General features: G+C 37.3%; 2 protein-coding genes across 2 annotated transcripts; both read left to right on the forward strand.

Annotated features, from left to right (window-relative positions):
* Positions 1-5234: 5234 nt before the first annotated feature.
* Positions 5235-10734, forward strand: hepacama (hepatic and glial cell adhesion molecule a). The gene is made up of 7 exons (XM_056757161.1): positions 5235-5469; positions 7193-7531; positions 7992-8273; positions 8756-8849; positions 9126-9193; positions 9931-10001; positions 10086-10734. Exons 1-7 carry the CDS (start codon positions 5382-5384, stop codon positions 10416-10418), a joined length of 1275 nt encoding a protein of 424 aa, XP_056613139.1. The 5' UTR covers positions 5235-5381; the 3' UTR covers positions 10419-10734.
* Positions 10735-15257: 4523 nt separating this feature from the next.
* pde9ac (phosphodiesterase 9ac) lies at positions 15258-24100 on the forward strand. Its single transcript, XM_056757136.1, has 18 exons — positions 15258-15351; positions 16612-16682; positions 16820-16897; positions 16970-17013; positions 17145-17199; positions 17295-17365; positions 17944-18031; positions 18166-18247; positions 18368-18442; positions 19561-19647; positions 19766-19870; positions 19955-20037; positions 20221-20377; positions 20804-20917; positions 21028-21132; positions 21216-21344; positions 22825-22920; positions 24050-24100. Exons 1-18 carry the CDS (start codon positions 15283-15285, stop codon positions 24098-24100), a joined length of 1560 nt encoding a protein of 519 aa, XP_056613114.1. The 5' UTR covers positions 15258-15282.
* The last annotated feature ends 637 nt before the right edge of the window (positions 24101-24737 follow it).

Here is a 24737-nt window from a genome sequence, read left to right on the forward strand (position 1 = left end):
TATGCACTATGCATATTTCCTAGGCTATTATGGCATTATTGTGAAATTTCCACCAGGGGGCGCTTAAAGCAACTAGTACAAGCTAACCAGCAACACAGGCTGAGTGAGTGCCTTGATAGTTAAGGTCCAATGTGTAATTTTTTTTCTAGGATCTATTGACAGAAATGCAATATAACATACATTACCATGTCTGCAGAGATGTAGAAAGACTAGTGGTGGCTATAGATTAATTTTTTTTAATCTAGATTAATCTTGGAATTAATCTAGATTAAAATGGCTCATCTGAATTCTGCCGAAGGCATTCAGAATATGTGTGCTACCCAAATAATGACTAAAAGTAAGTCTTTGAGAATGGGTGTCTCAAGCCAGGTGGCGCATTAGACCAGGCGCTCATCTCCTGTTTCCAAAATGCATCACAAACTGCTTGAGAAAGCTGTTCTACTATGATAATTGGTGATGAAAATAAATTATGTTCAATAAGATGAACTTGTGTTTACTTCCGCATTAGCTAAGGGATGATTTGCGTTTAGGTGGTACTTGAGACTGGAAGAGCTCCTACAGTTCATCTACATTTAGTCATTTAGCAGACGCTTTTATCCAAAGCAACAAGCGATATGTAATACAGGAGCCATAATACATTAGGTGCCAATAAAAAGTTACTGGTTTCAACTAAAGCTAGACCACTACCTGTTGAGAGAAAGTTTTTTTTAAACCAATTCCGCATTGCACAAGGTGCAAACAACCTTAGTCTTGTCGATATTTCCATTGGGAAGCTTCTTAAAAATAAATTTTCCCTGAAGCAACCCGGCGGCTTCAAATGTTAGCACGTCACCGTTGATGTGGTAATTTCACAGTAACGTTATGTTGTGTTCAGACCAAACGCGAATGGCGCGTCAAGCGCGAGTGATTTACATGTTAAGTCAATGAAAATACGCGATAGACTAACTTGCGGCGCGAATCGCGCGAATGAAGCCCTGGTCATGAGATGATGAGGCGGCGCGAATGACGCGAATTGCGCGAATCACGCGAGTTGAAAAATCTCGTTCTCGCCCGGAACAGTGCAATTCAGCTAGGTATACATCCGCGCTAAAATATCAAGGTGAAAGTCATCATAGCTTGCGTAGTATAGACCCAGCTCCCAACCCAACTTTGAGAATAGATTAACGGCGACATTTTTTTCCTCACGTTAACGCAGCACGTTAACGCCGTTAACGGACCACCACTAATAAAGACCTAACATAATGAAGCGTAATGTCTTTATTACCTTAGAATGAGCTATTTCTATCTTCATTCACCGCAGGTCCCCTTAAATGGAATCTGCCATGTTGTTCTTACAGTAGCCGTAAGCGGACATAACTATGTTATATCCTTCGGCAAAGTACCAAAAACGTCACCACACCTTTGTCCGGTGTCACCTTAGTGCTTCAAAAAGGAGGGGTGGAGTGAGCCGCTAGATGTCATACACTGGACCTTTAAGGAAAACATTTGCAACTCTTCTACAGGCATTGGTTCTCCTTCACTAAAAATTGCTTAGAGTTTTCGATTTTATATGCACATTTGAACTTCTCACGAAAACTTTCCGCCAAATTTACAACACGTGTGTACGCACATGAATTTGTTCTTAACCTCGTCCTAATGTTAGTGAATTTGGAGTATTCTAAATGAGCGGCCGCGTGGACGAGTTTAGTCATTTGCATAAAACCCAGCCAGTCAATCTTCTTATTAGGGCTTTCTGCCTAACCTTTCCTTTACCACTGTTGTCACTTAATTCAAAGATACTCCAGACAACCCCATATGATGCTGCCTAAGCAAGTTATTCCAACTGTGCAGTCCTCAAAATCAGTTCATACACAAAAAAACACATTTTATACAGACACGCAGTTAACAGAGTTCTCATTAGCCGGCTGTAAAAGCGCTGTTCTTCAGAGAAACATCGCAACTCCAGCTATAGTCTAATGCAGCTTTTCTTAAACTTTCACTGTAAATGATGACAAAAGGAAAAAAAAGATTTACTATACATCTGAGCGTAATTATATATATATATATATAAATGTAAATATAAATGTATATTTAAAGTGCATAACTAGGGTGTCATAAAACATACTGTAACGAGAAGGAGGCGGGACGAGAGCCATGGCTCGGGGCCGGTGGCGTGAGTGAAAGTAGGAATCAGCCGTGCGCAAACCAGTCTCGCGTATCTCAAGGAGGAAATCGGGAGCATAAGAGGACAAGCGACAGGACTATGGACGAGGATGGACAGGGCCCGGACATGTTTACGTTTTTGTTTATGTTCTTGGAGTGTTCCTTTTACCTCCATGTTATTGTTTGTTTATTTTGATTAAAGTTTGTTAAATGTTAACAACTTCCTTCCCTACTTTGTGCTACACATACATTTAGCGATTTTGTCTTAGAGAGAAAAAGAGACTATATTATATTTAGAATATACATTTATTAATATGTATTTGTTCATGAAAACATTTGTACGCATGCTTAGTGAATGAGATCCATTATTTTGTGTGCACTACAGACAAAGATGAAGTCCCAACTAGAATTTTTATGATCACTATTAAAATAACTTTTCCAAAAGCTGTTGCATCCACAGCAATGCGCAATAAGTTTGCACACAGCAGTTTCACATATTTAATGTGTTGAGCCTTTAAAAATTGAATTTAATTGGCTTACTAATGTTTCATTGATATTCTAAGATGTAAACAAAAATAATAAATCTGAATGCAGTTAGAGCGATTGTCCTCTAACATAAAATATAGAAATGTTAACAGAACGCTGAAACCTGAAGAAAAAAGAATGATATGTTTCATGTGCCTCACTACTAATACTAAACTCTGTGAAGAGATCATAGCTGTGCTTAATTGTGAATAAAACAGCTCTCGACCAGTATCGTTAAGGACCAGAAAATACATTTTATGATAGAATCATTTTCTCATATTTCACAGGACCTCAAGGCCAGTGTTTGTTCTCCACAGTCAGTTTCAAGAGGATATTTTCCAGCTAAGATGCGTGTAAGGCCCTTTCTTGCTTTCAATGCACTGTTGACCTTAGATGTTCACACTGACTCTACTTGACAAAGATCTTTAGAAGATGAGAGAGATCATGAGGACTTTTATCCTCCAGAGGACAAAAGCAAATGGGAAGCACTGTGTGACTATGTCTGTTTGTCTCAGAGCTTTGATCGGTCAAAACACAGAAGACACTTCAAGACAAAAGACAGTATGTACAGGAAAAGCATTCTGCTTTTATCACTAGCCAACATTTCTTATTCTGATATGGTAAAATATGAACTCTTTTGACTGACATCATATGCCACACATGTGAGACATGTGATGACTTTGGCATAATTCCAGGCATAAAATGCATTTTTTTTATTCTTTTCTTATGTATTTATCTATTATCTGCATTTTTGGGGGAACTATGTTGAAATAATGGACTAATGGAATAAGTTATAGTTAAAATAGTACAATTAACGTATTTTAAGTGCAATGAGTTTTTGCCACCTTCCACAGGTCCAGGATAGAATATTTCTTTAAGAGTTGCTGAAACCATTAACATCATACTTGTAGAAAGCCCTTTTTACCAAAGAGGGATGCCTTAGCAACATGTGGCCTCTTTTCATCTCCAGCAGCCTGCTGGAGTAAAGATATATGGGGCTTTCAAATGACCAGAATGTTCTCAGGCCTGATGTGGGAGGGCCTGGTTGGACAGAGGTAGGAGGAAATTTAGGGGCAGTAGGAGGAGAGAGTTGTTTTTAAGAAGAAGCATTTTACCTGAGCACTTGCACTTGAGAACTATATAGCTGTAATGCTTTCTCTTTACATTCTTACCTTCGGTACAGTTAGGAACTTGAGAACATTTTCTGAAGTGATAAGCAAGTTTTTATGAAAATTTGTTGTTGTCTTTCTCGTGTTTTTAGATGACAGTGGGTGGGTTAGTGTGGGTGTAATATGTGACTTGAACATGATGCATTTTCCGTTAATTAAAAGTGATGTTAAAAAAAATGACAGCTCATGTTCAGACCTGTCATGTGTCGAGGGTTGACAACAGCAGCAATAACTTAATATTAAAATGACAGCTTTCTTTATTTTACCAATCACCCCATGTGACAGAAAAATAACATCCCAATTATTTCTCCTACAGCAGGGAGTTTTATTTTCAGTTTTATTAATATTTTGAGTGGTTCAATTGTTTCTAGTTTTCATTTTTGTTATTTTTTGGCTTATTTTTTGTTCAATGTTTTTTTATATATTGCTTGCTTGCTACATATAATAACATACAATAATTTGTATTATATAATTATCTTTATTTCAGCTGTAGTTTTAATTTAGTTTTCTTTCATTTAAAAGTTTTATGCCAGTTTTCACAGGTAAGGCTTAAGGCAAGTCCCAGACTAAAATGACTGCTTAAACTGTCTAAACTGTTAACAGCTTGTCACATATCTTAAAATATATCAGTGCCATTGTTTTGTCTCAAGATACACACCGTTAATGCTTCTTTCCAAGGCAGTTTTATAAAAGCAGCTTTAATATACTTATTAAACAACATGTTCCTGATTTAAAAAAGCTAATTTTTATTTCAAACTATGAATATTTTAATAATTTAAGTTTTAAAAGACCATTAGGTTCTTTAGACTCTTAAATATTTCAATCTAGACTTCTTATCAAGTATTGGACCAAATTATTACATCCATATAATTGTGTATCTCTATGTATACATAAAGACTGCATAAAAAAATTGTTTGTATACAAAGTAATTTAAATGATAATAAATTACCTTCAAAAATTCTGTCATTATTTACATGCCCTCTTGTCGTTTCAAACCTGCATGACTTTCTTACTTCTGCAAAATGTAAAATAAGATATTCTGAAAAATGTTGGTAACAGAATGCCGTTGGTCCTCATTGACTTGAATTGGTTTGTGTCCATACAAAGCAAGTCCATATTTTTTGGTACCAACATTTCTCAAAATATCTTCTTTTGTGTTTTACATAAGAAAGAAAATCACACTGGTCAAGTTAACACTCAAATAAAACTGAGGCACAATAAAACTTCTCTCTGGAATTTCTCAAAACATTTAACACTGTTTCTCTCGCAGAGACTGTACTGAGAGGACAAACACAAATGCACAATGCACAAACACAAAGGAGCCAGAAAATAGATGATCACTGAAGAGAACAACATAAGCGGACGAAGCACACACACACATAAGGGGTCACACACAGAGCTGTTGTTCAAGCTTGGATCCTGAGAGTGGGCTTCAGAGCAGCCAGTGTCCCGTCTGGCAGGAAGCACTCTGCTTTCTCAGGGACGTGATTGGAGTGGACAAATCATGCTGATTGTGTGGGAGAGAAACCCAGTGCTGCTCCCAAGATGAAGGTAGTGCGGGAGGCATCATCCAAGGAGACAGCCGTTCCTTCACCGTTTCTTCTGCTGTGCTTTTTCATCTTTTCCCTGGCAGGTAAGGCAAGAAGAGCAAACTTTCTACTGTATGCATTGAGAGAGAAAAGAGAGCACTGTGGAAAAGTTTTTAGAAAGAAAGAGAGAAAGTGTGTCAGAGTTTCATGCTTTTCTATGTGTTGCATTTGTGGGTGTTGGGATGACACGTATCACAAATAGAGCTATCAGTCAATTAATGTAATTGGCAGCGAATACTTGGAATTGTGAATACGAAAAGAAGTGTTCTTGTTGTCGTTTTTTTAAGAAAGTGTCATGTGAAGAAAAATACGTTTAAGGATTAAGTTTCTGAGAAACAAAAATCTGTCATTTTTCACTCACCCTCGTGTTTTCTCAAACATGCATGACCTTCTTTCTTTCATAGTCCACAAAATTTTGGAGGAATACTTACACTCTGAGGACCAAAGGCTGTCAGGGTTCAAAAATCTGCCATAAGAATTAATCACATAGAAAGTTCTCCATTATATTCATGCAGTATGTTCTGAATGTCTTCTGGATAAAGATAATTTTGTCTGACTTCCACCGACTGCAGTATTTTTAATTGTATGGCAAAAATCAGTTTGGATATAATTCCTGTTTTGTTCATACGGATATTAAAACACACAAAAAAGTTTTCATTTGTTGAAGACCAATTCAAAGTAAAATACAATGATTATAATGTTACATGGAATATTCAATACGTCAAATTTGCACAGAGATGAATGAGATGTAAAAACACTCATTCTAGGACATTTAGTCGCTGTGGCTTGGCATAACATTATGGTTTCTTAATTTCAGGTTTACAGTCTTGTAGCCAGGAAAGGGAATACATGTAGAGGCATAAGAACATGCTTTTATCCCGTAGCTGTTGTGTACTGTGTACTGTGGTTGGCTTTGAGTAGCAGAATCACTGGGCCCCACTGTCTACATCCCCCCATCCCCAAAAGAGTATGTCTCTTGCACAGCTGCTTCTGATTGGAGGATAGCAGGTCTACAATCCAAGCATTGTTAGCTGATGTTGGCATGACCCCAGCACTGAGAACTGTTACCACAGCGATTCAGCCATGCCACGCTGACTCGCACTGCCATGGCAAATTGGGCAAATACATGTTGACTCACTCAGGGGTATCCAAGAGAAATGAGCAGAAACTTGTTTTGGAGCCGATAACTCCACGGCTACGGCGAAAGGTGGCATTTAGTTAAAAAAAAGTTAAAAATTCTGTCATCATTTAGTCATCCTCATTTAATTTCAAACCTTTATGACTTTCTTTCTTCTGCAGAACACAAAAGAAGATATTTTGAAGAATGTTGGTAATCAAACACCACAGACCCCCCCATTGACTTCCATTGTATGCACACAAAACCAGTCAAAATATATTTTGTGTCCCACAGAAGAAAAGTCGAAGAGGTTTTGAATGACATGCGAGTGAATAAATGATGACAGATTTATTTTAACAATTTGTTTTAGAGCAGATTGCATTAAGCAGAATGACTTTCTGTGGAGTTTTAGTTCTTCTGTCATTGAGGCATGCTTTTTCTAAAGCAAGTCTACTTTGGTTACATTTTTGGCACATGGTGTTAATTTATACATATTAACTTGCTTTAATCTTTTTGTGTTTATCCAAACAGACATTCATGTTATTTTATTTGTTTTATTTATATTCATTGTTTGATATTAATTCTGGTGCTTATAATATAAACCAGCACTTAAAGGGTTTCATTCTAATGTGTCTGTCTGTGTTTTCTAGTGGTAGGTGCAGTAAACATCAGCTGTCCATCTCCTCTAGTGCGAGGCACACTCGGAGGGTCCGCCCTGCTTTCTGTCACTTACACCAGCACCAGCTCTGACCAGCCTGTTATTAAGTGGCAGGTAAAGAGGGACAAACCCGTCACCGTGGTCCAGTCTATTGGCACAGACATCATTGGTAATCTGAGGCAAGAGTATCGTAGTAGAATCCTGTTGTTTGAGAATGGATCACTGCTCCTGCATCAGCTGCAGCTCTCCGATGAGGGGCCCTATGAGGTGGAGATCTCCATCACTGATGACACCTTCACCGGAGAACGATACGTCAACCTCACTGTGGATGGTAAGGAGGCAAGCTGGATTTAACTGAAGTTGAGTCCAGACACCTTGAAAACACTTCCAGCTCATTCATTAGCTTACTTTTAATAGATATGTATTAGTATATACAGCATGTATAAGTGATAGTTCACCCAAAATTAAATTCTGTCATCATTTACTCACCCATATCATTCAAGCCTGTTCCACTTTTTGTTCTGCAGAACACGAACGAAGATATTTTGAAGAATGTTGGTAACTAACTACACCTGTTCCCATTGACTTGCACTGGTTTTCTGTCCCTACAATAGAAGTTAATGGGTACCTGCCGTTGTTCGGTTCTCAACATATATAAAAAAAATTCTGAAGAAAGAAAGCCGTTTCATTTTGAGTAAACTATCACTTTAATCTTATATACATTGAATGCATAATGTGTCCATTTGAATAGAAATGTAGATGTAGCTTTCTGTGCTGTTTTTCGATCACAGTTCCTGTGTCCAGACCTCATGTGCATATGGCAGCATCATCTGTACTGGAATTGACTGAATTGTTCATACTCAACTGTACTCACGACAGTGGCACTAAACCTACTTATAGCTGGCTTAAAGGCGGGAAGGCTTTGATCAATGACTCACGTCTTCTCCTGTCACATGACCAGAAGGTCCTGACCATTACACGTGTCGTGATGTCAGATGATGACATCTACAGCTGCAGAGTAGAGAACCCCATCAGCAGTATGAGGAGCATGCCTGTCAAACTCACTGTCTACAGTAAGTTATGCGAGTCTATAAATAAAAAATCTAAACAAAAAACGATAGAATGTGCAACAAACAATAAAAAAACACTTCTCCCCAGAATGATAGTTTATATATTCATGGCTGGTCAAAGGTTTTGTGCTCGGGTGAATTAATCCTTTAATTCTGGCTTGCTGTGAGTGTTTACAAAGGACTGCCAGGAGAAAGTGTTTATGAACATAGTTTTGCTCTTGTGGAGCTCAGCTGACTAATCCTCTCCTGTCTATTGCTTCACTTTCACACTTGAACCCAGCAGGATTCAGCTTTCCCTCAGTATAGTCTACCCTTTAAAAAAGCCCCCAGGTTGCCACATTCATTCCAGTACTTAGTATTCCTGGCAGCCCATATGTCTTATGTTCCATCTAAGGTCTCCAGAGTGCTGTTGGGGTTTTTTTCTGGAGAGGGAATGTGAAAGATCTCCTATGTCAACCTTTATTTTCCCCTTTTAAATTTTGCAGGACGGAGCTCCCTCTATATCATTCTCTCCACGGGAGGCATTTTCTTACTCATCACCTTGGTGACTGTGTGTGCCTGTTGGAAACCCTCCAAAAAGTACCAGCTTTATTGTCCTCCTTACACATTCTCTTTTATGGGTCTGAAGCAAGCAACTGTAAATCTTACTAAGTCTTACTTTTCTTGTAAAAATGATTGGAGGTTTCAAAGATCAAATAAAAACAAGACAAAAGCAAGTGAATAACCAAAAAGTATGCTAGAAAAAAATAATGTGTTTAAATTTAGGCTTCTGTACTAAATGAATGTTATTGCTATGAATGTTACATATCGTGTTACATATCATGCTCAATATAATGTTGCCAAATCTGTCTGCAGAAAAAGGCAACAGCTTGACAGAGAAAGCAGAGCAAATGTGTCAGACCATATCAATGGCAACAATGAGGGTAATATTATTTTAAAATACTGTAATATTTTTTAAGGTGCACTCAGTATTTTTTCCAAAGTGAAAATAAAGTTTACAAATACATGAATTTGATCATTTTGTACATAATAGATTCATTATGGAGGACTGTAAAAGTGTGTTTCTTAAAGGGGTAGTTCACCCAAAAATGAAAATTCTTACTCACTCTCTAGTTGTTCCAAACCTTTATTCATTGTTTTGTTTGGTTTAGAAAGATATTTCGATGAATGCTTGTAACCAAACAGTTCTCGACCCTATTGACTAACATCGCAGGAAAAATGACAATGGTAGTCAAAAGTGCCCCAGAACTGTTTGCTTTCCTACATTCTTCAAAATATCTTCTTTTGTGTTCAACAAAACAAAATTTTGTAATTTTTCCTACTATGGCAGTCAATGGTGGCCAAGAACTGTTTTGTTAAAAGCATTCTTCCAAATATCTTTCTCCGTGTTCATCAGAACAAAGAAATTTGGAACACAGATTTGGAACAACTCGAAGGTGAGTAAATATGACAGAATTTTCATTTTTGGGTGAGCTATACCTTTAAACGACCAATAAAAGATGGTCAAGAAAACCTTTGGTCATTGTGAGTCCAATACGATATATTATAAATCAAATTCTGAGTGAACCTTTAAGATGTTCCCTTATTGTATTTCATCATAAAATACAGAGGATTTTTAATGCATTCCCATTGAAGTAACCCTAGAATATTCTCTTTGTAGTAGTTGATATTGTTCCTGCCAGAAACTACCATAATCGTCGAAACCCCGCACTATATGTTCTCAAGGAAACCGTAAGACACTATACTTCTAGAATTATGCTTTGTTTCACAGTTGTTGACAGTGTGGAGGTCAAATGAATCTCGGCTTTGTTTCAGGATTTCCTTGAGGGGGCAGACGAGTCATCTTGTAATTATGTCAACCCTACTGATACCCTCAGTCCACCCTGTTATCCCAGCATGGCTTGCCCTTCTGCTCATTCTTCAGATGCCTACATGTCTTCAGGAAGAAGATACCCTCGCACACCTGTTCCATCTCCACCATCAACCCCTCATCCGACTTCTACTCCTCCCCTCTCCGGTCCCCCTCACCTGGGAAGCTTAACGCGAAACCCCCACCCTCCGAGAGCAAGCCCCCCACCTCCACACGCAGAGGAACTTCCCGCTGAACAGGAGAACAATATTCTCCACCACCACAGTTTACCACGATGAGAAACATAATTGGATGTAGGATATCAAGGATAATTATGAGTAGGCTTTGTATTTTTATGAGAAATTGTAATCATTTTAAAAATAAGTATTAGTATTTTATGCTTTCCAGGAGCTTTAAGTTAAAAAGTGAGTTACAGTAAAGAACTAAATACACACATTAGATGCTGTGCTGGATAAATTGTTTTTAATACTTAAGGCAATACACCTTTTACCAGTCATTTTTTAGGTATATTGTACATCCTGTTGCTCTACTTCAGCATTAAAATCATAGTTTCTTTTTTATAAAAAAAAACAGTATAAACTGTGTTTTTGCTTTTAAAAAGTGTTGCTTGAACCATTTTTTTATATTTTAGATATGTGAAGCTTTCCTGTAGCTCAGTGGTAAGAGCAAGGTTGTGGGTTCGATCCCAGGGGATTGCATATACCTATGTATAAATGTATAGGATAAAGCAATGTAAGTCGCTTTGGATAAAGGCGTCTGCCAAATGCCTAAATGTAAAGTTAAGACATCCGTGATAAAAGAGACCGCAGCCTCAGCGAGAATTTACACTATTTCACCACTAGAGGCTCCCATTCCATAATCAAACATCCTCACGTGTCATTCAAAGCGCTGAGCCAAAATTCAAGTTTTTTACTCAATCTTGTTGTTATTCCTCAAAGAGAATATTCTTTCTTTGATACGCGAGCTAACAGATTTAAATCATTTTCTCCACAACCCTCGAGTGTTTAAGTGGAAGCAGGATATGTTATGGGGCTTCATACATCCAATATGTGGCGTGTTTCTCACGGTAAACATTTAAAGAGCGTTTTTAATTCAGCAGCTATAAATCTAAACGCTTATATGCGTATTTATGGGGCATAAAATTGAGCTTGGAGTAAACTTTCGGTGCTAGGCCCATATATGGATGAATGATGAAAGCACGCAAGCTTTAATTTGTATTAAAATTGAAGTATGAAAAAAGGTTCAGCAGGTAAGTTTTGGTCTAGGGCCATTCCACCAAATCAGTGACATTTATACCCCCATGCCATTACTGTATGAAAATGCATACATATTAACTTTAACATTTTTTATTAAGCAAAGTGCCCTACACATACCTAAGTGCAAATTGAATGTAATTAAAATTTAAATAAATAAATCAGCACATGACCTTCTTAAACCATGCATCAAAACCTAACCAGCACATGCTGTGATTATGCAGAACAGTTGTATTGAGGCTCATCGAAACATTGCGGAATAGATATTTTAATCCGACCAGAACATCAAATCATAGATAAAATCTTTGTTCATTTCTATGCACTTCAGCACTTTCCTTTATATTTTGAAGTCAGTACAGTTTCCACTCCAGGGTTTGTGCTTTCCTTAATTTAGCAAGTCACAGGCAAATCCCAGAATCAGACGCACAATGAATCTTTCAAGACGTTCAAGTTCCAAACAACAGAGTGGGTGAAACATTAATGTTGCTGTGAAGATGAAAGGACCCTAATGGAGGAGTTTTCCATATTCCTGCCCAGATCCGGCTCAGATACACAGCTATAAACTGAACCGCCATAACACCTCTTATTATCAGGGTAATGTCTTTCCCTCAGATCTTTTATTATTGAAATATGACTGCACTCCTCTCTTTTGTCCCCTCATTATGACGGAGCGTATGCGCTTCTGATTACCAAAGGTGTGATTTTCTTTATCAGCGTGGTTGCGTAAGCTTTTCTTGTTAACATCTTTGTAAATGTATGCCTTGTTGTGCACATCCTGTTTTTGTAAATGCCCTTTTGCAACATCATTAGGCAAACAGCTTGCAAAAACCATTTAGGTTCTTATCGAACACATTAACCCTGATCAATCTTCTGCTCTTATCAGAGTCGTGGTCTTATGTCAGCATTTAAGACCCTCTGGGTGGGCCGCACCACTAGATGATTAGATTAGATCTTTATTGTCATTACACATATACAGGTACAGTGTAACGAAATGTAGTTTAGGTCTAACCAGAAGTGCAATTAGCAAGTGCAGATATACAGTGTGAATAAATACAGAATACAATATTAGGAAAATAATTTACGATGGCATGTACTATGAAAATATGACAATCGGTATGTACTATGAACAATATATACAGAAGGCTATATACTGTGAACATTAATGTACAGGAGGTTATCAACAGATAACAATATAGACTATACAATAGTGAACTAATCTACACTACACTAATCTGTTTCCGCCATGGGAGTAATCAATGGGACACGAGACTTTGAGAATTAAGACGTAGGACGTTTTGCTGGCCCTTGGGGGACGAGATTAAAAAGAAATGAGAACAGGTTTGCTCTTGTCTCCACAATTCACACTTCTATCCCGTGTTTGCTGGGGTTGTTAATGATCTAACCACATATGCAAACAACTTTATTAGTAGCAGGTAACGTTTGGGATCCGATTGCAGTAATCACAAATTGAAATTCATGTAATACAGAGCAGAAGGTCAGTAGTGGTTATGTTCTGCCTCTTGTTTCTTCCTTAGCTGACTAGAACATCTGTTGTTCTGTATAAGTGGACGCAGGAGAATCTAGGCCACGGCATGGCGTAGGCCTATGTCTGAATTACCCACAATTATTTTCTTAATGTGATCTAAGACATGGTAATTGGAACAATTTTGTGCAAATCAGTGTTTGGTCTTGAAGATCTCAGCTATGCATTAGAAAGAAAGTGCGTTTTGGGTGAGCAATGCATTGTTTTGGTTTTCTCCACAGTCACGCCAAGATTTTATTATAGGACACATCATTTTTTCTCATGTAAAAACAGACGTCGGATTAGGTTGCTTACATAAGAGCACAATGAAATGACTAAATTAAGTGAATACGCCAGCAACAATAGACATCGAGGGGGTTGGACACTTTTTCACCGTAGTAACTGTTCCCCTTGGCAACAGTGGAGGGTGACAATTATATTCAGGGTCCTCCATACCTCCAGGTTTCACCTCCTCACTTGCTCTTTTTGGCTCTGTGGAGCACCTGGGATAGCGGACGACCTCTGACTGCTCACTGGGAGAACAGGGAACTGCTGACACGACACAGGCAAGATTGCTATTTTCTGACTCAAGCGTTCTGTCTGCAATGCTGTGAATAGAAACACTTAATTAGAGATTATGTTTCGTGGTCAAAAATAAACAGAGCCTGCCACATGCTGTATCTCAACCTGTCTTTTTGAACTGAAGCTTCTAGGAAAGTCTCAGGTGACGCTGACTGTCTGTCAGGATAGTGGAACACGCTCTGTATATTTGACATAGAAAATTGTCTTTGTATAGATGCATTGATTTAGTGTCAAGGCAAACTTCGGAGTTTGTGACCTTAACCAGACATTTAAACCTCATCCTTTTCAATTCAAAATGTAAAGACACATTGAACTCCAGGTTAATGGGACATTTCACCCCAAAATAAAAATTCTGTCATCATTTTACTCATTCGGTTCCCCTGAGGTGGAATGAACTGCCAGCCTCCACCCGAACTGCAGCATCCTTCACAACTTTCCAAAAACAACTCAAATCATACACATTGTTTGACTAGCCAATAACCGTCTATGTCTAGTGTCTAAAAAAATTATAATACTCTTGTTGCTCATTCTCTCCCTTCTTTACTCCAGCTTTGATCCTCCCACACTGCAAAAACAAGTTAATTCAACTTGAAATCATTTGTAACCTGGCTGCCTTAAAATATTGAGTTCAGTATGCTAAAAAACTTTAGTTGTTGACACATATTAAGAGTTCTTTGAATTAAGAATCAATAGTTGGGGTTAAAATGGTTGAGTCTTATCAACTTCATATTTTGTTTGAACAACAATTGCTTTAATTGGACCAACAAGAAAAGAAAGTTGCGCAAACCAAAATTGTAGTAAAAGGAACATAAAATTAGTAAGACCAACAAATGTTTAGTTGTTTAAACTAAGTATCTTGTTGCATACACTTATAATTAGTTCTGCAAACTAGATAAAATAAACAGCTTGTTGAATTAACTTATCTTTTTAAGGCAGCCAGGTTACTTTTCCTAAATTAGTTACTTACTTGGAATATTAAGTTCATTCAACAGGTTGAACAGTACTGCATAAAAATGACTCATGGACATGGAATAACAAGCAGAATGTTATTTTATTTCATTTTAATTTCCTTTATAAAAAAAATTAAGTAACAAACGTATGTCAAACTACTGCATACGTAGATAAAGAAATTGCTACCTTACTAGCATGCCTTGTAAACTAACTGTACTGTTTAGCGTGTTGATAAAATATTCATATGCTCTGCTTCTTCGAAATCTGCCAAATTAATAAATGTAAATTTACTCACCCTATTGTCATTTCAAACATGTACATTTTTCTTTCAAGTACACAAATGAAGATATTTAAAAGAATTTTGGGAGCCGAAAAACACTGACCCCCATTGACTTCCATAGTATGGACAGAAAAGCAATGCTAGTGAATGGGTACCACCGGTGTTCGGTTACCAACTTCTAAATATCTTCTTTTGTATTCTGCAAAAGAAAAATGTCATACAGTTTTCACAAGAGGTTAAGAAAATGATGACAGAATTTTCATTTTGGGGAGAACTGTCCATTTAAAGTAAAGTTTCATAATTGAATTTACTTTTTAATTGGGGTTTGCATTGCATTTGACCCTTGGTTAACATTGGGTTATATTGTTGAGTGCAAAAAGGTCTCATCATATGCACATAATGGTCAATTGTGCCAATAGATATAATGTATCAGCTGTTAAAGTCATTCTTTATTTATGTATTTTATTTCCAGAGGGAATTTGAGTTTTGGCCGGATCTGCTACTGTTTGTGGGGGACTTTCATCGTGTTGGTGTGGTGAGAGAGTGCTGTGAGCATGGGTTCTGGCTCCTCCTCTTATGCTCCCAGAGCTATCTACCTGGATATTGATGGCAAAGTGCAGAAGGTGAGTGTCATGTTCAGATGGACTTTTGTTTTTACGTTTTAACAAGCTTGCAAGCTTTTAAGTTATTTCTCCAGATTAGTTGAATATATCTCCATTATATGTAATTTGATGTGTTTGTTTTTTATTGGACAACAAAGAATAATAATAATGCTTGCATCATGGTGTTAATTTGTGGCTACTTATGCTCAAAGCTCCAAAATACAAAAAATACTATTCGATGCATATATCATTGATTTTCTGTGCTGTATATTTTAACCAAATAGTTTAAAAAGAGACGTTTGACTAACTGAGGTGCAATCAGAATCAAAGGTTCATCTTATCTGGACAGAAGGTTCAACATTTACTCTAGAAAAAACTTAATTTATTAAAAACAAGTATGTTTTGGCAAAGTGTTTCTCTATGTATTTTAAAATACATCAAATATTTAGAACAACTATTTTTTTTAATCAGAATCAGAGAACGTCAAAGAGAATGTGATCAGATCAGCATCATTTTTTTATAATCCAAACACTCTCCATCAACATGAGCAAATGGTCATGTTAAGTTTTCTTCCAATGCCGAGTGCTGGAGATCAGGTTATAAATAAACTGAAGATGGCGTGTTCCACAGGTGTGACTGACACTGAATGCTGTGGTGACACTTACTGGATTTTTTCTGCGTCTCTATTGTTTTTTCCTTTTGTGATGACTGAAGAGCTGTAGTGATTGTTGTAGTTGATTTATTTTCATTATCATTATCAGCACATTTTCCAAAAATATTTTTTTCATGGCATTTGGAACATTTGTTACCCCATAATTAGTTTGTTTCTCAATTTTTTCATTTTCTTTATTGTTTTATATATTATTGTTAAAACATTAGTGTGTTGCTTTTGTTTATGTGGCTTAACATGTGCATCAGTTTACACAACCTGCGCAGTGAAAGAAGTGTTTTATGTGTACAGATGTGCCTGTCAACCACACCTGCCGCTGTTTTACTCATTCAATGGATTTACTCAGTAACACCAACAAGTTCTCTATTTTATAGAGTTATGATGATTTTTTTGCCGACATTTTGGCAAAGTGCATTGTGTAAGAATGTTTTGTTTGAAAAGTAGGATAAGCAAAAGTGTTCATTTATATTTATTTAAAACATGCTTTAAAATCCCATGACATTTCAAGACATAAAAAGAACAATAAAGCTCAGCTTTTTGTAATGCAGATAGGGCAAAAAAACACAACCATTATACAAATTAAACACACTTATTTGTAATTATTTGTGTAGGTGCTTTTCAGTTCCCACTGCAGCCCGTGTGACATCAAAGAGCTGCTGTATTCCTCCTCTAACATCCCCAGGTCTGAGTTCTATCACCGCTACTGTACCTCAATGCCTTTCCAAAACCTGTGTGAAAATATATTCTCCGTGTTTGACAAATCAGCTTTGCACAGCTCTATTTAATATAACTTTAATAAACCTTCATTATTTTTTGCAGAAACACAGCCATTATGATGGTGGACCCTGCAGGTGCTCTTGTATCAATCGATCCCACAATGCCCACCAACACCCCCAAGTAAACAGCATCACAATCCTTCAAATAAGCGATATTTACATTGTCAGTTAATGATCCCTCCTGTCCTTTTAGCTCACTGTACAAAGTTGTTCCGGTGTCCACTGGCCAGCTGGGGGGTAAGAGTACATCACCTTCCCTTCCACTGTTTTTCACTGTGTTTTTGTCTTTTCATTTTATAATCTTCCTTACAATAAGAATCAAGAGTTGTTCTATCTTTATTTTTACGCTGTGCTTGCTTTACTCACAGAAAAGGAGGATATGTTTCAGAATGTGCTCTCGCAGGTAGCAGAGCAGTTCAGCAGGTAACAGACGGGTTTGTTTTTCTTGTGGACGGCAGAGTAGAAATCGCCATCAATGTAAGGGATTTGAACTGAAATGTTTTTCCTCCATTCGGCAGAGCATTCAGGATTAATGAACTGAAAACTGAGGTGGCCAATCGGCTGGCTATGCTGGAGAAGAGAGTAGAGTGTATGTAATGGCAATTCTAAACTTGCACGATTTCTCCTGCAGGCTCAGGCATGCCTGTATTAATACTGTATCTTGGTGTCTTAATATGTTTTTGACATTAATTGAAAGACAGAAAAATCTTAAAGGAATACTTTGCCTCAAGAGGAAGACTCTGTCATCATTTACTCACCTTCGAGTTGTTCCAAGTCTGTATAAATTTCCTTATACAGATTTTTTTTCAGAGAAGATATTTGGAAGAATGCTTACATCCAAACAGATCTTGCCCCCTAATTGAATACCATAGTAGGAAAAAAAACTTTATCATTTTCTTTGTTTTTTTGAACAGAATATAAGACATCTTGAAGAATGTAGGACAGCATTCTTCCAAATATCTTTCTCTGAGTTCATCAGAACAAAGATATTCATACAGATTGGAACAACTCGAAGGTGTGTAAATGATGACATAATTTTCATTTTTTAGTGAACAATCTCTTCAACCAAGGGTTGAAAATAACCCAGTGTGTATTCAAGAGATATGTGCCTGCTATAAACCTCTAAAACTTTGTAATATTGGTTTGTAATTATTGATCTCTGTATAGTGGAGGGGTTGAAGGTTGTGGAGATTGAAAAGTGCAAACACGACTTGAAGAAGCTCAGAGATGAGATGAGGTCCAGAGCTGGAGGAAGGTAAATAAAAGAAACTGTTTGAACCCAAGCGTGACAATTTATCTGCTTATCCAACTTAAGTGGCCGTCACGGCATATAGGTGCGGCTTGTTTTTAAACAAATGCATCAAAATGATTCCTTCACTTTCTTTTCAGAGTGAATTGTCCGTGCAAGTACAATTTTACAGATGATGGAAAGAAGTTAACCCCTAGACGTGATGTTCCGAGCTACCCCAAGGTGCTTTAAAATTTTACAATGTGCTTTGATTAAATTACTGGCACTGGTGCAAAGTTTTTGTCTCTATTTTGCACGCTTATATCAATCTCACGATCTGATATTGATCTCTTGAATCTTCAGTACACACTTTCTCAGGAGACCATTGAAGCGCTGAAGAAACCAACCTTTGATGTTTGGCATTGGGAGCACAATGAAGTGAGTCTGATTGGTGGAATAAACGTACAAAAGCTTCTTAATGTCTGAAATCACATTAAGTTTCCTTTACGAAAAAAAGATAATTCAAGTTGTTCCAAACCGGTGTCAATTTCAATGTTCCACTGAGCACAAAAATTATGTTTGGAAGAATGTTTGTATTCAAACTGTTTTGGGGCATTACTTCCACTGTAGGGAAAGAAACTACTGCGGCAGTCAATAGTGCCCCAGAACAGTTTTTGACATACTTCAAAATATCTTCTTTTGTGTTCAACAGAACAAAGAATCTCATACAGTTTTGGAATCTCATACAGTTTTTTGTGTGTTTTTTGAGTACTTCTTGAAGTATACCTATATACTTGAGTATACGTAATGAGTATACTAATATGAATGTACTTGTAGTACACTTGTAAGTTGTAAATACTATTTAATTTTTGGTTTATTAAAGTATACTTTTAAGTATAATTTAAGTGTAGCAATAGTAAACTTTGATTGAGTACACAAGTAGTTTACAGTTAAGTTAAGTTTGTACAGAAACTTTAGTTTATAAATAACATAGTAATAAAAAACAGTTTACTTGTTTATAACTTGTAGCACTTTAAAGTGCACTCTCAGTATAAAAATACTAAACAGCTCAGGGTATACAGTACTTTTAAGTAAGTATACTTTTTTTCTTGTGAACTTAACATCATACTTACATTTATCTATTTGTTTATCATTTTTGCACTTTAAGTATGCTACTTCTAGTACTATGTTTCTATTTAGCTATTAATTTCTATACTTTGAAATATACCTATTAGGATGCATTAGGTAGATTTGAAGTTAATCTTGATCAAAAGTACATAGAAAGTAGATTGAAAGTATTCTTTCTTTCTTAAGGTTAATTGAAGTATACTAATAGTGCTCTTAAATATTTTTTTGTAAGGGAAAGATTTACATTTTTCTTATTTTTTCTAAGAAAATCTTTAAACAATCATAAAAAAATTGATTTCCCGTATTTTCAATGAGACTCTTAGAGCCATTTACATGCAGTTATGACATGATTTCTGTGGCACTATTGACACACATGCTTGTATGTGCAGGGATTTGATTGTATATATTGTGACATGTATGTTTGTCAGATGCTGAGCTGCCTGGAGTACATGTATCATGACTTGGGTCTTGTGAAGGAGTTTAACATGAACCCAATCACTCTCAAACGCTGGCTGGTGAGAGATTGTTTATAAGCTTAAGAAAAACATTTTTTTTACATTCATGCAAATTACATGCTTTTCATGAGAATCAAATCCTTGGTATAGATGAACACTTATTGCTCACTATTTTCAGCTGGCCATTCAAGAGAATTATCGCACCAACCCCTTCCATAATTTCCGTCATTGTTTCTGCGTTAGTCAGATGATGTACGGCATGATCCACCTCTGCAACCTCCAGGTGAGATGCTTTACGTACGTAGCAATTAGGACAGCCGTTTCCCGGGGACAGTAAAAGTGGAACATGTATGTGTGTGGCCCACAGGAAAAGCTCACGCTGACAGATCTGGGCATTTTAATGACTGCTGCAGTGTGTCACGACTTGGACCACCCCGGATACAACAACACGTAAGATCCCCGCTTCTGTGTAATTATGTTCTCAAGGAAAATAAAACATACAGGCGCATGTGCCCGAGCATTTTCCTACATTTTTGTGATGACAATTTTATGATACCGTATTTAGCCGGTTATTTTAGTATCATACGCTTGCTGTATTATGGGAAAATGTAGCATGTTGCTGTCCTTTAACAGGTACCAAATCAATGCCCGCACTGACTTGGCTGTCCGCTACAATGACATCTCGCCCCTGGAGAACCATCACTGTGCTGTGGCCTTCCAGATTCTCTCATTGCCCGAGTGTAACATTTTCGCAAACGTGGACCCAGAATCCTTTAAACAGATCAGACAGGTATGACTATCGTCTTATGTGTTCAACAGAAAAAAAATGTATAAATCAAATTTTCCTACTATGGTAGCCTATAGAGGCCAAGAACTGTTTGGTTACAAGCATTCTTCCATATATCCCTATGAGCAGAACAACCACAAACATCAAGTCCCATTTAAACTCCCATTAAATGTCCTGTTAAATGTTGAGATGGTGGTCTAGTTGGTTAAACCACTGAACTGGTAAATCAAAGGTTGCTGGTTTGATCTCAGGAGCCACCACCAGTGTGTCCTTGAGCAAGACACTTTACTCCATGTTGCTCCAGGGGGATTGTCCCTGTAATAAGTGCACTGTAAGTCGCTTTGGATAAAAGCGTCTGCCAAATGACTAAATGTAAATGTAATCTAAACTTTATTGCACTTAATTATTATTGTTTGAATGTATTGGCAGGCTATTATCACACTGATTTTGGCAACGGACATGGCCAGACATGGCGAGATTCTGGACTCTTTTAAGCATAAAGTGGACTATTTCGATTTCACCAATGAGGAGCATGTGACTTGCGTATGTACCATTAAACGCATTACAAACATCAAGACATTTGACTGGCCAATTTGATACAGATTGGATTTTGGTAGGGATTTACTGAGCCACTCTTTGCATTTCATTTTTAGATGAAGATGGTCCTCATCAAGTGCTGTGACATCTCCAATGAAGTCAGGCCTTCAGAGGTGGCAGAGCCGTGGGTGGACTGTCTGCTGGAGGAATACTTCATGCAGGTCTGCTCAGCTTTATCTGTTCTTATGGCTCGCCGCCCTGCGGTGATTAATGGAGGTGTTTTTGTTATCTTCTCTTTGTTCAGAGTGATAGAGAGAAATCAGAGGGGCTTCCTGTGGCTCCCTTCATGGACAGAGATAAAGTGACCAAACCTACGGCTCAGATCGGCTTCATTAAGTTTGTCCTCATCCCCATGTTTGAAACGGTCATGAAGGTACGTATGAGGTTCTGAAGGGATCTTTGGTTGTCGATTTATGGACAATTCATGCATACAATACACTCATGTTGTAGTTGTAGATACAACGTGGTGATTCCATGTAAGGGGACCCGCGGTGTATGTAGATAGAAATAGCTCATTCTAAGGTCATTAAACATTACGCTTCATTATGTAAGATCTTTATACACCTATGAGACATAGTTATGTATATTATATATTGCATTTCTGTCAGAAGATTCTCCTAAAAATGACACATTGGGCCTTTAATACAGCTTTGCTGTTACTGAGGAATTGAAGTTTAAGTTGTTATTCACTTAAAGTATTTATTAGTATATTCCTCATTTTAACAATCAATCAATCATTATAATCATTGCATCGGAATGCAATGAAATATCAGAGACTACACACAGAGGTCCTACAATACGACACAGAGGTACTACAATATGATATATACACATAAGCCACAATAACCTAATCAAAATCCATTTAGAGACGTGAATGATGCAGGTAAGAGAATATGTAAAGTGCAGTTCTAAGTACAAAAATGATTGCCCAGTCCTGTGCAAAATAGTGCAAATATTGAAAAGCCTCCCTTAGTTCAGGAACTGGATGACTCTTGGAAAAATTATTTTGAAAAATCTGGCTGTGCGTGTTTTGATTGATCTGTATCTCCTTCCTGAGGGTAGAAGGGAAAACAGATAATGACCAGGGTGAGAAGATTCCTCAATAACGTTTTTTGCTCTTGGTAGTTACCGAGTGTTTGCAATGTCCTGTAGTGAGGGAAGAGGGCAGCATGTGATGTTCTGTGCAGTGTTTATGACCCTCTGTAGAGCTTTTTTGTCAGCTCCTGAGCAGCCCCTATACCACACCGTAAGGCAGTATGTTAAAACACTCTCTACGGCGGTAGAAGGCCACCAGTAGTTTTTGACACAGATGTTTTTTCTTTAGGACTGTCATGAGGTGCAGATGCTGCTGTGCCTTTTTAACATCCGCAGTTGGATGTGTGGTCTAGGAGAGACTGTCAGATAGATATATTCCCAGAAATGCGAACTCTCTTGGCATAGTCTCCATTGTATAATGATTGGAAGGGGTCAGCTTTGTACTTCCTGAAGTCCACGATAAGTTCTATAGTTTTCCTTGTGTTTAGCACCAGGTTGTTTTCAGAGCACCACAACGTCAATTTCCTGACTTCATCACGATAGGCAGATTCATCACTTCCAGAAATGAGTCCAATCACAGTGGTGTCATCTGCAGATTTTATAATGTGATTGGAGGATTGTGTTGAGGTGCAGTCAGAGGTATAAAGGCATTAGAGTAGTGGGCCGAGCACACATCCCTGTGGTGAACCGGTGCTGAGAATGGAGGAATTCATTACATAATGACTGACTTCAATTTTCTGGTGAACTGTCTCTTTAAATGATCCCATGCTTGAAGCGTGCAGCATCTGGTGTAAATGTTTGTTTGCTTGTTCCTTCAGCTCTTCCCTCAGATCGAGGAGATAATGGTACAGCCTCTCAGAGACTCACGCGACCATTACGAGGAGCTGAAGCAAATTGATGATGTCATGAGCGAGGTAAACGCCCCGCAGATTCTCATTACATAATTTTATAGTCAAGGAATATACATTTCCATGAATATTTATCAAATGTCAACATTTATCAGCAGATATTATGTTGGGATGAAAGGTTGAATTTAGGATGCACAAATGACATGAAATGTTCACAATGTTCCGGTCAAATGTATGGGCATTGCTTAATATATTTATTAGACCACCTTTAATAATAAAAAGAAAACACAAATACTTTAGGAATCTGTCAAAAACTTGTTTAAAGGAGTCATATGGCGCAAAAACATATTTTTCTGTGTCTTTCCATGCATGTATTAGACACGTGAAATTGCAAAAATTAAAGTATCTGAACGAAAGATGCATTCTATCTTAAAGCAAATGTTCGCAGAGACCCAAATGTATAAGGTGGGAGGCCCTGTCAGTACAATTGCTTTGGAACCTGATATTCCAAATATGGTAAGAGGCGTTACATTTCCGTCACACGCTTGCAGTATTCCACCAATAGCTACACACTGGTTAACTGGCCAATCACAGCACACCTCACTTTTCAGAGCGATGAGCTTTGTAAAATATCAGCTCGTTTCAAAGAGGCGGGGCAAAGAGGAGATACAAACATGAACGGTATGTGGAAAATACAGTGTTTTTTAACCTCAATCGTGTATACACTTTGCGAAACACCTAAAACAAACGATAACATTCATTTTATCCGTGTCACATGACCCCTTTAATACTAGATTTTTGGTCATTTATTTGGCAAATAATAAACTGAAACGATTAAATAGTCTTAATTTATTAAACATTTAACCAATACAATGTATTTTTTACTAAGAACTGTAACTGTACTGTTATTGTACATCGGAATAAAAAAGTGATTTACAGTTTCTTTGCCTTTCTTGTAAAACAACCAGTTCAAACATTCATGTTTAATAACCTCATATTTTTACATTAAAAATATTCCTGTGACTAAAAAGCTTACACTATTGGTGGATTAGCCATTACAGAGACATACATTTTTGATAAACCTTACAAATATGTTAAACACTACATAAACAGTATACACACAAATTGTGATCCTGTATGTAAGTGTGGGTTCTTGGAACTTGTTAACATAAAGGTGTGTTTTTTGTTCCATGAGGCAAGGAAGAAAAAAATAGAAAATATGTCATTAGGAGGGAAGAAGAAATAAGCAAGGGTGCCTGCTGAATGTTACTGTGTAAGTACATGAATATTTTTTATCAACATTTGATTATTGATTTTAGTTCATTCCCTTCTTTGTGTACCGTTTGTTTTGTCAGAATCTTGGAAAAGTGATCAACCGATTGATGTTTTTTCATGTTTCATTTCAGAGGTCTCATTTTTTGGACCATTGGCACTGTATGAACAGCTCCAGCAGTGAGATCTCTGCCGTTGGGCTGCTGTTGAAGATGGCTGTTTCGCCCACTGAGCCAAAAGGGACCCCTGATCACTCCTGATCAACTCAGGAGTTGCTTCCTTTGGCCAACAGACTACTTTTTCCGGTCTGATTATTCCTTAGCCATCTGATATGGGCAAATATTTGTAAGTTCTGGTTGTGTTTGATTTTTGGTCCTTCAGAGATGAATGAGAAAATCTTGTTATCGGTTGCATGCAGTATGTAGGCATCTGAAAGGTTTTTGGCCACAAAGTAATTACAGTACCAGGTTACAGTGTGACGTAGCTTTTGAGAAATAACTAGTGCCTTTGAAATGTGTTTTGATTGTTATCAGAGGTCAGCACAAAACAATACTGTTCCTTTTTCAGCTTATTCTCCTCAGAGGTTCTTAGGGCTCATTTGTAGATGAGTT

The sequence above is a fragment of the Triplophysa dalaica genome, chromosome 9 (assembly GCF_015846415.1).
Source record: "Triplophysa dalaica isolate WHDGS20190420 chromosome 9, ASM1584641v1, whole genome shotgun sequence".
Classification (NCBI taxonomy): domain Eukaryota; kingdom Metazoa; phylum Chordata; class Actinopteri; order Cypriniformes; family Nemacheilidae; genus Triplophysa; species Triplophysa dalaica.

Excerpts from the sequence above, each read along its gene's own strand:
- hepacama (XM_056757161.1), top strand. The coding sequence starts at position 5,382 with ATGAAGGTAGTGCGGGAGGCATCATCCAAGGAGACAGCCGTTCCTTCA. Across the intron at positions 8,274-8,755 it reads TGTCAAACTCACTGTCTACA|GACGGAGCTCCCTCTATATC; the intron begins GTAAGTTATGCG and ends TAAATTTTGCAG. Across the intron at positions 9,194-9,930 it reads TATCAATGGCAACAATGAGG|TAGTTGATATTGTTCCTGCC; the intron begins GTAATATTATTT and ends TTCTCTTTGTAG.
- pde9ac (XM_056757136.1), top strand. The coding sequence starts at position 15,283 with ATGGGTTCTGGCTCCTCCTCTTATGCTCCCAGAGCTATCTACCTGGAT. Across the intron at positions 18,443-19,560 it reads GGCATTGGGAGCACAATGAA|ATGCTGAGCTGCCTGGAGTA; the intron begins GTGAGTCTGATT and ends TATGTTTGTCAG. Across the intron at positions 19,648-19,765 it reads TCACTCTCAAACGCTGGCTG|CTGGCCATTCAAGAGAATTA; the intron begins GTGAGAGATTGT and ends CACTATTTTCAG.